We start from the raw sequence: 15,224 nt of genomic DNA, 5'->3' as shown, positions 1-15,224 counted from the left end.
CACATAAGCTGGGAACTCCTAAAGCCTTGTCATCATAACTAAGACACTAGTGCTCATGTAAACATAAAAAACATACAGCATCCCTGTTGCTGCACTTAAATGTAAGTGATCTACTATTGGCTAGAAGTACATGTAATGCTCTTGTATCCACTGTGGCATTAATGGATAGCAGCAATTGGGTCGTTTTGGATATACTTGTCCATTCGCATTTTATAAAAGGTAGTATTTCCTGAAAAAATATTTGTATCAGATATAAATATATATATATATATGGGTACAACGTTGAATTCAATGTCTCAGTCGATCTACACTGTCCTGTTACTTTAATTTAACTTATGCATTTGACCGGAAAACCCCAAAGAATCCTACAATTTACCATCACTTGTCCCGATACCAGCAATGTTTCAGTGTTCAGACCCTCATCAGTTAAAAATACCCTTTTTTTACTCTCTAAAGCAGTGGTTCCCAACCTGGGAGGCACGCCCCCCTTGGGGGGGGGGGGGCAACAATCGCAGGGGGGCGCAGGCCTCAGATGATTTGAGGCAAAATATCATATTTAGACTTTTTTTATTTTTTTATATACATATAATTGTAACACAATATATGATTGTCACTAAAAGCCTTGTCTCCACATTACAATAATATATAAAAAATAATTGATTAATTAATACCAAAAAAAAAATCAAGTTAGTAGCTATTATAGGCATAAAAAGACAGAAATATGTAATTCTTTCTGTAATAGAAATGTTTCTTCTGCCCGTAAAGTGTCCAAACCAGGCTTTTCTGGATAAGCACATTTTTAAAACATAGTCATTGTCCATGCCGGTTTCAGTTGGATTATTTGTCACAGTTGCTCCGATCAGATCGATCTCCTCCATTTTGTAGATTATGTACGATTTTTGAATCCACATCGGCAAAATCCGGTTTACTTTGAGCATGAGCACATTTTATATGCCTTACAAATTAATTTGATTCTCCCTAACCTATCATAGGCTTTCCAGGGTGCAGTAACTTTTATTAAAAATTGCATTGCATTACAATCATTATTACTTTTTAATAGCTTTGACTTAAATCACCTCACAAGAAACAAATGTTGGTTATACAAGTGTGGACTGCACTTTATAAAGCATGGCCACCAGGTGGGAGTATACCCTCAGCTTTCTCCCACAGTGTAATCTGTTTGTTAGACATTGGCTCTGTCGGTTTGGCAGCAAAGTTTGGAGTCTAAACAACCTGTTACAGTAGATCACATTCTCAGTCTTGTAAACAATGTAACTTTTAAGTAGGAATGTGTGTTTGAGATTCCTAAAGTCATGCCTTTATAGCAAAGATCTGTTTAGTGTAATTGAGCTCGATAATGCATCTGTCTGGTTATTGTAATGTGCATTATAGGTTAGAAGAAGTAGGGGAGCGTTGGATTCCTAAATATCTGGGTTTAGTTTACTATAGTTAGATGTTTCAATTCTGAAAATAAGTTATGTGGGATGGATTTGTGCTTGGTGGAGCACCATTAGTATATGATGTGTGTATGAGTTGAATATGGGTGTGTGTGCTTCCTCTGGGTCTGTGGGATTTTGGCCCACAATTCCTGCAGCTCTCAGGTCACAGCTCCGTTCTCACGCACATATTTGGCATTCCTTCCCCGACATGATTACCATACACCTTCCACTCTGGGTTTGGCTACCCAGAATATTTCCATCATTCCCGAGTGGAACTGGAGCAACGTTCCAGAAATGAACAACTCACCCCACCACCCCCTACTCGCTCTTCTCTATCCCACACCCCGTTTCCCTTCCACCCCACTGTCTCCCCCTTACACCACCCCCTCCAGCGCAGATTCCTGCTGCCTTGCAATAGGAATCCTCTGGTACAGCCCTTTTTTTCCCCCTGAGTCAGCTGTTTGTGTCTGCAGGCATGATTGGGTCATTTGGCAGCGACATCTCTTCGGTGACCCCCTGCTAGGGAAGGAAGGGGAGGGATGGGGGATAAGAGCCGGAGAGATGAGAGGAGAAGCAGCTATGAAACTCTATCTCACTACTGCATGTTTCCCTTCCACTGTTCTGTCTGATCCTTCATGCTGAATACACATGGCAAAACTTTATGATGTGGAGGTCACTGTTGATTTTGCACAAAACAGTCGGTACTCAGCATATTGAAGGGGTTCCATGAGTAAGGTTGTTCCATCTTAGATTGTTTTCTTTATGCAATCTAATGTCTGAGTTTGACCTTCAGTGACTACTTCAACCCGTGCTTATGAGAACTATGAACTACAGAATCTGTTTGTATGCGTATCTGACGTTCTTGCACCTTGTCTCTATTAGGAAGTTGGGATCTTTTCCCAGTTTGGAAGATGAATTTCACTGTCTGACTTTCTTACTATAAATTGCTAACATTAATCATTACAAATTCATTGTTTGTAAACGGTAAAATTATTATTTACCACATTTTATTTAACTACATTACTATTTAAGTTACCCTTTATTAAAGATGGCTGTTAATGGATAGAAACACAAAAGGGCAATGTTGGTTGTTGGTTAATCCAGATGATTAGATAGATGAAACAAATTTAGGGTCATTGGTGCAAACATTCTGCAACCCCAATAATAGCATTAATTATTCCTACCCACTGATCGCAATAATGCCAACAATGGTCTAGAACAACCAGATATATTAAACTAATGAATATCTTGGTATAAACTGTATGGTATATATCATCATATCTTTAACCCTACTGCATTTCACAAATTCTTTGAGCCCAGCGAAATGTTTTCAGACGGTTGTTTTGTTCAATTAACAGTCTATAACCCAGAGAAGATAATACAGAATAAACCATGACACCTTCAAACCACCTTTTTGGCCCTATTGCTTGATTCATGACATAAACATTTTGAAATAATTTGGCATTCATTTTTCGTTGAACAACCAATCGAACAATAAATCAAGGCGATCACATCCAGATTATTGATGAATCTCTTAAATTATAATCATTGTGAGAAAAAAAAACATGAGAGGAAGCATTTCAAAGAGGCTGAGACACATAGGAAATGTTTCTGTAAGGTTTACTGAGTCGAGAAAGACTGCTGCACACAGAGCTGAAATAAATAAATGAAATAATTTTATCGTAATAATTATAATAACCATCATAGTAAGATTGCTTATTTAGGGTTTCTGTCTTCTTTTATATATATAATATATATATAACTTTCAATAAATTGTTCCCTTTAATATGTTTCTCCTGTTTGTATGCATGAGACTTTGGTTTGTTCCACTGAATGTCCTGGTAGCAGCATTCTGTTTCCACGGTATCGCACAGGATCATCATCCCCTGGGTCGTTTCTATAGCAATGCTAATAGACAAGGCAACCTCCGCACCGTGCCCCAACCGCACTCGTCATCCTCTGCATCTATAAGCTGAGGGTGTAATGTCCTCGGGGGGGCAGGGTGTGTAGAGGAGTCATGAAGAAGATCTCCAGTTGTCTTTGGTTGGTTTGGTTGGCTGTTTTTGGTTATTATACATTCCAGTTCTTAAAGCTTCAGTCCCTGCGGTGAGTTGTCACGGGTTCATGCAGGGGCTGGATGGTCCCTTTCCAGAGTCCCTCGTGATCCAGCTTCACTCATGGTTGTTTGTACACTCGCTCACTCACACACAAACATTCTTGCATACAACTTCTTGTTCTTACAAACATGCGTTTATTCACTAAATCACTCATTCATCCAACAGTCTCACAGGTTCACACCAATTTAGCAGTGAGACAAATAAGTGCGTCACATGTCAACAGTCCATTTTTGGTCCATTTTGATCTGTGCAGATCACTCAATCCCTTTGTCCGCTTTCCTTTCCTCTCCTTCCTGTTTTCCCTTTATCCGTAGGACTAGCACCCACTCTGTTGTTCAGTCAGCCTTCCCTGCCTTGTTCTCTCTCTGTATGGTCCAGTTGTAATCCCAAATCTAAATTGTCCAGCTTGTCCAGAGACATGAAGGCCTTGTTTTTGTGGTTGTGGAGTCTGGGACTTTGGTGTCCTTCAGGTTCTTTGTCAGTATTTCTGGCCAACGAAGGGGAGCAGACCAGGTCCATAGAGCTTCCAGCGATGTACCAGTTATGGTCCAGTTTGGGATCTTATATTGAGAATAATGATCACTTACTAGGGGGCTGTAGTGGCACATTAGTAGGTGTAAAGCTAAGCCCCATGAATGATTCATCAATTCCTGGTCAATGTTTGTCCCAACAAACAGAGGTGTTCAGTCTTGTGCGACAGAGGAGATGACTGGGTTAGCCATTCGCAGGCTCAGGTCAAGGCTTTGGATGACAGGAAAGTGGGTGCTAGTGTTAGCCACTACTAGCGGGGCCCGGTAGCGCGCACTCGCTTTCCCCGCTTGCTGACGGTGGTGAAGCGGAAGGGGGTGGTGAGGTCAGGCTGCTCCCCTGGCGGGAAGCGCTTCATGAAGTGTACGTCCTGCTGGTTTGGGAGTGTGTGGGGGCCACGGCGAGGACGACCTCTTTTAGTGAAGCCCACATACCAGCCTGTGTAGCGCGCTGACATCAGAGCTGTGTAGTGGTTTTCCAGAACCTTTTCCACAAAGACGCAGTCCTCGCTTCGATTACTGGCCTTCTGAGAGAGCAGAAACCAGAGGTACACACACACACACACACACACACACACACACACACACACACACACACACACACAGCACACGCACACGCACACACACACACACACACACACACGCACACGCACACGCACACGCACACGCACACGCACACACAAACAAACATATGGAGAAACAAAGAGAGGCTGGTCAGGAAACTGGAAAATATATATTTTTCATTTGTGTCTCTAAAAGGTTGAAGTCTCACCTTTCCTACCAGCTTGCCACGGCGGTTCATGCACAGGTAGAAATTGGTTTCTTTGCCCCGGATTCTCACCTGGCTACCAAAGGTATCAGCCTCCACTACGAGCTGGGCTTGTGAAGGGACAGACAGAGGGACAGACAGACATTAGAGCCACAGGCAATTCAGAGAAATGTGTATGTTGATAGGGCAGGACTTCACAGGTTTAATAGGCCTACATTATATCACACACATATAAAGGGAAGAAAGTTAAAGATGACCCAGTTTCAAAGCTAAGTTAGTTTCATGTTGTATGAGATCAGTTAATAAAGCAAATAACCACATTCAAGCTTACAAAAACAAACCGACGACCAAGTAGTCTGCCATTAATTGCACAGATTACCAGACACCATTTAATGACATTAGGGGTTTTAAACCAGATAAGGCATTCACATTGAATCACCGTTTTAGGATTCATAGTTGCTGTTAAATGTGCTGATAAATCACAGACCGGTGTAAATGTCCCGGGCTGGACAGATGGTTGTCAGATAAGCCCGGTCACACACATGAATGTGAGGCCGCTGACCACAAATGGGCCTCGTAAAAAAGATAACAGCCAAGAGTAGACGGAGCACGGTGGGCCAAGAGTAGCTGGAGAACACAGACTGAGTGTCTGTGATACTGTTGTTTTAAGGTAAGTGTGTGTGTGTGTGTGTGTGTGTGTGTGTGTGTGTGTGTGTTTGTGTGTGTGTGTGTGTGTATATGTGTGCTCATCCTCCCAGGCAATACAGCTTTACCAACTACACATCTTCAGAGAGCGCTTGTGTCTGTTTAAAAATAAATCCCTAAAATGGTTCCTACATGACCTTAGTCAACAAAGGGGTCAAGAGAAATCAATACCTCCCTCCCTCTTGCCCTCTTCCTCTCTCTTCCCCCAACTCTCCTCTCGTCTCCCTTCTGCTCATTCGCTTCATGTCCATACCTTCATGCACCCGCCCCTTCTTTGCTTGAATTCCTCTCTCTCTGCTCTGTTCCCCTGTGTACTACCTAATCGCCAGAGTTGGTCAGTTTTGGGTAGATTGTTCAGTTTAGGAAAGGCATGTGTCTCAAAGCGGACATGCTGTTGCATCTATTTTCCCATCAATGGCTTGAAGTGGCATCTTAGCCATTTCAATTGTTTGTGAATCAATCAGGATGTGCCACATGAGCCACCGCTGGAGCACATGCAGAAATATGAACTGCTGCTTTATGGCTTGGCTTTCTTCTGCCCATTGATTCTGTGTGTGGTTTAAGAATGGTTTAGACATCATTACAGATGGATAAAGGTGGAGAGGAGGAGGGAGTGGGGGATGGACATAGGGAGTGTTAGAGGATGGAGGGAGGGAGGGAGGGAGGGAGAGGAAGCCTGCTGTTTTAAATCCAGAGGAGACAACAGGGAGGATGAGAAATCAATGGAGGGATCGATGAAGGAGATGAGTTTCTAACACTCGGCCCAACACTCTACCTGCCAGGCTTCTCCAGCTAACTCACACTTTTTTTCACTGACACCTTCTTTCTCTCTTTGTCTCTCTCTCTCTTTCTTTTGCTCTCTTGTGAATCATTGAGTCAGCAGCCAGTCGATGAGGTCTTTGTACTCCCAAGACAAGCTCCACTGCCCCTCTGCCAAAGCCTGGGGAGGCCTGTGTGTGTGCTTTTGTGAGTGTGCCTGCACAGTTGCATTCTGTATCCGTTCATGCATGCACTTGGTCAACCTTCAAGTCTTTGTACTTGCACCCGGTGTGAGTGTGCATGTGTTTGCAGGAAACTGTGCATGCACTCACATGTACCAAAGAGTTTGTGTGTGTTCTACTATGTGTGTGTGTCTTACCAAATTTGTCTCCATCTTCTCCTCGAGCGCTGATTCTACGTCCCAACACCTGGACGTGTTTGCCACTGGTGCGGCTGTAGAGCTGGTAGACCCGGTGGTGTCGCCGACTCATGGTGTCTCGCACCTGCGTCTGGTTCTCCACATGCACACTGAAGTTGACCCCATCCACACCAAGTACCTGCTGAGAACACACATTCACACACACATACACATACACACACACAACAAGTCATGAACAGGCTAATACAAAACTGCATGTATTACATAAAAAAATATATATAACTTGTCCTTTATGATCGCCTTTTGTCATGCATGCACACTCTTACCTGCAATGGATTGGACATCACCAGCAACATCTGGATACATCTGGAAAAAGTAAAAACAGACGAGTTAAGAAATATGCAAGCATCATTGAATGTTGGAAGAGTTGTGCGTGACACCATCATTTCCATCTCTTTCTTCTCTGCCGTTCTTTCTGTTCAACATCTCTTTTCCTTATTGGGCGACTACTCACACTGCTGGGTGTGCGGCTGGCACAGAGACAGGACATACAGACAGGCAGATGTCCAGGCATCGGCAGACACACAACACCCACAGCAGTGTTTATTGTTACGCTACCAGCCTTCTGTCCAAACCCCCTTTCTGACCCTTTCCTGACTTTCGCCACACCAAAATCTGGCCTCCAAATGACCCGATTGGACCGTGGCGAAAGGGCAAACATGCCTAGACAACTAGAACATGTTTTGGTTTGGACATCTAAGGGATTGGGCTGGCTCATTTGGCTGCTCTGTGTATGTAGACAGCTGGGCTGGACTACAGGTGTAACCTCCGCTGTGATGTGGCTTTGGAGAGCGGCGGACTGTGGTTGCATTTAGAGATGCTATGAATAAGTGAGAACATGAGCTACCAAAACGTGTGGAAAACTGGTTTATGTAGGAATCAAATCGTGGGAAGTAAACGTGGTGATGTAGCATGCAGAATTTAGGTGTGTTTTCCTTATGGAAATATAACATTCATGCATACTTTCTTATTAATGACTTAACTACTTCTGATCTGCGCTTTAAGACATGTTTGTTATGAAACAGCTGGTTACAGTTACAATACAAATTCTTCACAGTTTATCACAGTGCCTAATTGAAGTTTAGACCTTGACCTTGGTCATGTATCAAATGTTATTCACAGCTTTAGTAAGGGAGTGATCGTGTTGCACACAATTTACTCTGGCAGTCCTTGAACTGCTCTGAATTAGTCGCTGAAGACATGATGAAGCTCAGAACCAAGTGTGTGGGCTGAAAAGCTATTCTACGAATTGTGTCTTTCCCCACCTCATCTTCTGCTATCTCTCTGCATGCCTCTTCTCTCCCTCTCTCTACTCCACTCTTTTTCTCTGGCTTGTTGTCCTCCCTATCTCTTCTCTACCTTATCTCTCCCTCCCTGTCTCTCTGTCCACTCTACCTTTCTCCTATCGTTCCCTGCCTCCCATTTTCCTTTTATGTTTGGGGTTAGAAGGGTGACTCCTCCACACTGTCATGGACATGCACACAGATGTGCAGATGTGTGCAGGGTGTATGTGTGTGTACAGGAGGAGCAGGCAGCTGACAGCTGGGCCAAAGCAAAGACATATGCACTGCTGAGAGAGGCAGACTGAGAGGTACACAAAGGGAAAGGGAGAAGAAAGGTGATGTAAGAATAAATAGAGGGGAGATGAAGGCTGACAGATAATAAGAGAGGTGAGAGATAAAATCAGAAAGAAGATGCACAGATGTGAGAAAAGACGAAGGTAACATCTTGAAGGAATGAGGAGAAAAAGTGGCAAAATGAGAGACAGTAGTGTAATCACAGAGTGTGGTCTGGCGTGAGAAGTAGACAAAAAGATAAATAATGGGAATGAAAGAGACAGGGGGGGGGGTCAACTCATGCACATCGTAACACATGTCATTGCCTCCTGACTAACACACACATACACATATGCTTCCTTTTCCCCTTCCCTCCTCTTCTTTCCCATAGCTGGTGTGTTGGCCCCTGAGTCGATCTAATAGATGCAGATATCCTGGGCAATGCAGTAGAGTGTTGGCCCTCATATTTTGCCTGCGCAGCCAAAAAAACCTGAGCGCCTGTGCATTGTGAGGACTCTCAGCTGTTAAAACACTACGGCTGCACTGCCGCCGAGGACACTAAATGAAAAGTGCCTCGGCACTGGATTCCCCTGCTCCCACAAAAACCACAGACACTCCATATTATGCCAGCCACAGAGAGAAAGAGAAAGAGAGAGGAAAGAGGGAGACAGGATCAGCCGGGGGTGGGGGAGGGGGAGAAAACGAGAGAATAAGAGAGTGCAGAGTAAAAGTTGGAGAGAGTAAAGACAGAAGGAGGTATGAAGAGAGGGAAAGCCCGGTGCGTTTTGGCTAACAGCCAAAACAAGCAAGGGTCTGACATCATAAACCTGCATCCCAGCAGATCCACCATATGGAGTCTGTGGTTAGACTAGCAGGCCTCAGCACCGAGGACTGGGCAGCAGCGTGGAGTGAGAGCGGTCGGCCTGGTGGGACTCAGCACAGAGCGGCGGTTTCAGCTGTGTGTAGCAGTGGTTAGCGTGGTAGGCCAACACTGGGGCAGTGGGCTTCGGCACGGTGCAAGAGTTTCAGATGTTCAGCAGTGAAGAATAGTGGTTAGGCTAGTGGGCGTGAGAGTGGAATCAGCAGTAACAGGGCCTATGGCGGGGCATGGTTAGAGAAGCAGAGACACTGAGCTGTGGCTTTATGAGAAGAGCTGTAACAGGTTGTTGTGGCAAAAGGCCCTTTTGCTTTTTTCACTGGATGAAAACTTCCAAGTACGACAACTTTGATAACAGCATGGATGAAGTGAAGTTTTAAAACTGATAGGCAAGAAGGAAACTAAAGGAAAGAGGATTGGCCAAGAAAGAACTAAACTAAAACCAGCAGACCAAACAGTGAGACTGCTCCTCTTTGGATACTGCCAGGGGCACCATCATTCATCAGTTATTAATTCATACTTTTTATCTGAGCAAGTATCTGTGGAAAAATGGGCTATAGGCAAGACAGGACGACAGATGTAGGCAGTTAGGTGGGTAAGTGGATAGAGTGTGAGGGAGACAGAGGAAGAGAGAAAGTCAGGCAGACACCGGCAGCAGCAGCACACACCCTGTCCAGGTTGTGTAAGGAATGAGAAGTATCTGGAGATGACTGCCATCTGGGAGAAGTACAGCCGACACAAAGAAAGAAAAATAAATCCCTTGGCTTTTAACAAGACACACCTCAAATGGGCAAACTCAAGCCCACAAAGTCTAAACCCCCCTCCCTTAGATTTTCTCCTGGCACTTTATCATTTTCCTATCCCACTAGATAAAGCCGGTGTTATTTAACTCAACTTCTATTTTCAATGGAGGGGGTGGGGGGGCTTGGCCATCCCTGAAGTAAGTGCAGATGGTGATGGAGATGTTTATGGCAGGTTTTATGAGTAACAGGGCACTGACTCTGACCCAGTGACCCTGAACCGTCAGCCAATCAAAACAGGGCCTTCCATGGCATGTTTTCTATGGGGACTGATGAGGAGTGATGTAATCGTTAGACACTGCAACCTTCCTCTCTGTCATCTTCATCATTTAGCTGGGCATGTCAATGTACTAGTATAAATAACTGCAGATATGGATAATTCCTGATTGGTTCATTAAGATTATAACATGAAAAAGTGATAAAAGTGACTTACAAGACGGTCAGCGTGGAGAGAAGGGACCACATTGCTTCCCCCCTCCACTATGGAACTTGTCCAAGAGACAGTCTCCTTGCTCGGTCTGAGCCAGTCCGACAGTCCGGAGAGCTCCCCTCTGTGTTTTGAATCCGCTGGATGTTATGTAGAGTAAAAGAGTCTGCGGACACTCCCGTTGGCATCGGCGGCGGCTTGCCCCGGTTCTCCCGGCGTGGGGAATTTGGGATGTGAGGCAGGGGTAACTGTGCCACTGTGACCGCCGGGCAACCTCTAACAGCTGTCCAGAACGGCGGAGAGACGGATGGGCGGGGGAGCAAAGGGGGAAGGTTAGGTCTTTAAAAGGCTGCGCGTTCCCGACAAGGAGAGGAACAGGTGAAAGCGCGCTCACGCGTGACAGATAACCAACTCCAATCGATCTTGTTGACCCTCAGAGTGATGCTCGGTATTTGGACAAATGCGGTGCGTGCGTAATCTTCTGCGTAATCCAATGCGTAATGTTTCAGCGCAACAGCAAACTTCTAGTCACACATGAATTAAGCAGTCGGTGAGATCATAAAAATGTTTTGGAGTAGGAGATTTATTCCCAGCAGAGCAGGGTGAGGAGCTGTTGGAGGTGGGCTACCTGGGCTAGCTGATGGAGCAAACGGCGAGCTGGAGACGGGGGCTCTGCGGGCGCAGGGTAATGCAGGGCTGCCTCGGTCATGACTGCGTCCCCACGCTGGCTCAATGGGTCTGTGGCTCAGGTGACACCCACCAACAGTGTCAGACAGGGAGGGTGATAAGGTCCCGGAGCGGTCCAGCTCAGTTTATCGAGAGTGCTGAATGAAAATGGGAGGGGATAATAAAAGGGAAAGAAAGACGATGGAGGGCGGGGTGGCGGAGAGGATGGGAACAGCTGTGACTGGGTGGCGGACTCAGCCACCCGCGACACAGCGAGGAAATGACAGCCGCACTTTGCACCTGATTTTCCGGACTTCCAAGCTTGCTTCAGACGCTGGTTACTGCCTGGCTGCAGGAGTCCTCCCTGCGCCCTCTCGACACAATACCAGCCAAAACACAGCACGATGACATCACCTCCAAAATGTTTGAAGGGGGAAAATGCAATCCGATCTTTTTATTTATTTTTTTAAACGTAGAAAGTTTAAGCAGTTTCTCTGAAGGAGAGGGAAACACCAAAGTCTCCTTGTTACGAGAAAAAGCGAAATCGGAGAGGAGTGGAGCTCACCAGTTTCAGAAGAAATAAAGTTAAAACAGGCGCACTGGAAACGTGTTTACCCAAAATCACTCTGACAGATCGACTCCCAGTTCAGAACCTGCACCGTCTCTCTTCCCCTTACATTTGCCTCCCTGTTTCATTCAGACACAAGGGGAGAAAACGCGAAAGAAAATGCAAAAAAAACACCCGGCCGTGCGTTTTTTATCCACTTCTTTGGTATTTTGCAGATTCTTCTCGCTTTCAAACGTTCCAAGGTTACCTTCCATAAAAAGCTCTTCTTGAGGGGGGCTGCTCAGGAGAGGCGCGTCGGCAGGCACAGACCTCACTCCAAGAAAAACCAGAACAAGATTTTAACAGACGCGGATCAATCCTCCCTCCCTCCTCTCCTCTCCTCACTCCCTCCCTCCCTCCCTCCTCTCTCTCTTTCTCCCTCTCTCACCTCTCTGCCTCAAACACGCATATGCACACTTATTGGATAAAATGGGGTTAGTCAATCGATATGATATGCCGACCCAATTTACACAGCAAAATATAAATTTGAACAAGTATTGCGTTCTGTGTGAAAAACATCTGGACATGATATGAGACATTTTCCCTTGTTTACAATACAAAGCAACTTGTTTCTGTAATTTCCGTTAGTATGCACTTTTCTTCTGGACTTTTCTGCATTGTTTCAAATAATGTGTCGGTGGAAAATAGGCTAGGCCTACTTGAAAAAATATATGCATTGGACCGAATTTTAAAGATGACATGATCCTTGTTGTGGGCTTTTTGTTTGTTCGTGGCCTATTTTTAAGAAAATACGATTTAAAAGTGAAGAAAATGAATGTTAGGGACAGAAGGAAAAAGCGAAAAAAACGTTTTGTTTTGTAAAGATCTCCACTAAACAAAGGCACCTGCCTCAGTCAAGTGAACATCTGTGTTAAAAGTTCAAACTAAGCGTATTCTTGCCCTCCATTATCTTCCCTTAAGATAACCTCACCCCTGTAGCCTCAGTGGCCCCGGTCTCAGGGTTGAGGGTGGAGGGCAGTGCACACGTGCGCACACACACAAAGCCCCGCCGCGCTTTCAAGTGATGTATTTTGACTCCCCATTTCATAACTTTTAAGTTAAACCCTAAGAGTGAAAATGAAACGGAGAATGAGAGACAGTAGGGAGGGCGGTATGTAAGCACGGACACAGATCCAAAACGAACATTTCTCAGGGATTTCGGCAGCAACGCCCGCTCTGCGTTCCCAAAACTCCCTCTCACCGCCGCACAACCGCAGACGGTCAGCCAAGCCAACACAACACTCCTGCCATACCTTTCAGTCACACACACGCACACGCAAACACACACGAGGGAAAGTAGGTAAATGTGTACATATGTCTTCATGTGTATGTGTAATAGAAGTGTAGAAGTGAGAGGGAGAGGGTTGGCTTCATACGTCAGGGACAATTTTTCTTGGCTTCAAGTATAGGTTTATTCTTTTCAACATTGTACTTTCAAAACACACACACACACACACACACACACACACACACACACACACACACACACACACACACACACACACACACACACACACACACACACACACACACACACACACACACACACACACACACACACACAACACACACACACACACACACACACACACACACCACACACACACACACCCAACACACACACACACACACACACACACACACACACACACACACACACTGGACAGGGTTGAGCTGGACTGGGTCGGGGTATTGTGGTTGAATGCCTTTCCAGTCATGCTCCGTAGACAAGCCTCTGGCCTTCTTTCCTACTACTGGCTCTCTCTGTCTTTGCACCTGTGTCTGGGTGCTTTTTCTCTGCTCACCGCACTGCTGCAAGGGACACGAGTGTAAATGTTGTGGAGAGGGATTTGAACCACATTCTGGTGATGAGGAATGAGGCCCGTCTGGTACTCTTAAGCCCAGATGGAAGGGTTCAGAACAAGGACTATAACAGATCTGGGTACAATGGTGGAGTAAGAAAAAGCAGACAGGAGAGCTCAACTCCATTCACAGCAGTGCATGAAAGCCTGATTTAGTAGTATCTAGTGGATTTGTAGCTAGATTTTCCAAAGGATCCTGATGCTGCGACTCTCATTGTAAATCTGGGAAATTAACATTGGTCTAAGCTTCTTATGGGAAACCAGACTAAGAGTATACGGCTCAGCAACATACACACGTACGTTTTGGTTAAAAATACAAATAGAAAAATAATTAAACTAAGACCCATTTACATCTGCATCAGTTATAATGTTGTCATTCCTCACTAATATTGGTTCCTCACAAGATAAAGGTATCACAGCAAGTCTTAAAAACGTTGTAGCTTGCTCCTTCTGCAGAGTTATGTGAATAAATGTTGAACCAAGATTTGGAAATCACATTTTGGGATCCAGAAATAACATAACGTTTGAGGGAGGGAGGGGGGGGGGGGGGGGGGAGGTGGTGTGTGTAAACCAACCTGGTATTTTCTTCCTCTTTCTCTCTCCTTCTGTCACATCGCTCGTTCTCATTCATTTTCTGTCCTCCCTATCCTTCTCTTTAATCTCCCGGCTGTTTTTTTTATCTGCTCACTCTGTCCCTCCCTCTGTTTGCAATCAGCATATTGATTGCCCATGTCTTTGCCTCTGCAACTCCTGCCTATTGATCCTTAGCTAAGACCCACACACACTTGCACACTCACACAATCATGCAGACCAACTTTGCCACACACATTATTCATAAATGCACACATGCATTCACTCACGTGTGCATAAACACACACAAAGAGACACACACCAGGTCATCTATTTTTTGCATATACCCTCTGTTGTGTTGAATAGACTTGGCATTGATGGACGTTATGCCTTTGTGCTCCTCTCTCGACTCATTAAAGTGAATGAGAGCTGTGTGTGTGTGTGTGTGTGTGTGTGTGTGTGTGTGTGTGTGTTGTAGGTCTGGGCCCAGCAGCTTTCACCCTGTACCTCTCTCTCTTTCTTTGACTGGGCCTGCAGGCTTCTTCATCCAGGGAGCCTGGTCAATATGGCCATTCTGTCTAGCAATTAACATCGATCAGCACTCGTCAATACCGTCAGCACCCAGACAAAGACCCAGGGTGCATTGCGTGTGCTGGCCCTTTCTCTATCACAGTCCAACAAATCCCCAAACAGCACTCTCATTATATGAGGGCATTCTGGCCTGACCCCAAGGTCACCGTGGAGGAGAGGAATGGTGTGCTGGACTCTGTGTTATGGGTGATTGGAGTGGAACCTAATGCAGAGCTCGGAGCTCTGCAGGCCAGTTGTTGACTCATTATGACAGTTGTGTTTGAAAGGAGTCAAGTTTAGATATTCCTTGGTTTGGATGCAGTAAAGAGAAGTTGGCAGACGGGGATATCGTCCCCCTGCTGCGTTCTCTGAAGTGTTAGACACTGTGAGAACTTTGAACAGCATAAATGTAATCCATCATTCTTGTGACACACAGATTTTGAGTTTTCAGATGGGTCAAGTGCAGTGGATTGTGTCCAATTAGCTTTGTCCATAACGTATGGTCTGTATATGATTGGATGGGGGGAGGGATCG

The 15,224-nt window shown here is 45.2% G+C and overlaps 1 protein-coding gene across 2 annotated transcripts; it reads right to left on the bottom strand.

Moving 5' to 3' along the window:
* Positions 1-2,465: 2,465 nt before the first annotated feature.
* On the bottom strand, positions 2,466-11,947 carry fgf18a (fibroblast growth factor 18a). 2 transcript variants are annotated; one of them, XM_034230748.1, is made up of 5 exons: positions 10,422-11,947; positions 7,022-7,061; positions 6,696-6,876; positions 4,856-4,962; positions 2,466-4,610 (listed from the first exon to the last, which is right to left on the bottom strand). In XM_034230748.1, the coding sequence occupies exons 1-5, from the start codon at positions 10,451-10,453 to the stop codon at positions 4,338-4,340; spliced, it is 633 nt and encodes a 210-aa protein (XP_034086639.1). In that variant the 5' UTR covers positions 10,454-11,947; the 3' UTR covers positions 2,466-4,337. The 2 variants fall into 2 exon arrangements, with proteins under 2 accessions (XP_034086639.1, XP_034086640.1); XM_034230749.1 differs by having other exon boundaries at positions 11,897-11,934.
* Between the last annotated feature and the right edge of the window lie 3,277 nt (positions 11,948-15,224).

The sequence above is a fragment of the Gymnodraco acuticeps genome, unplaced genomic scaffold, assembly GCF_902827175.1.
Source record: "Gymnodraco acuticeps unplaced genomic scaffold, fGymAcu1.1, whole genome shotgun sequence".
NCBI classification, from domain to species: domain Eukaryota; kingdom Metazoa; phylum Chordata; class Actinopteri; order Perciformes; family Bathydraconidae; genus Gymnodraco; species Gymnodraco acuticeps.
This window is presented reverse-complemented; position numbering and strand designations above follow the sequence as displayed.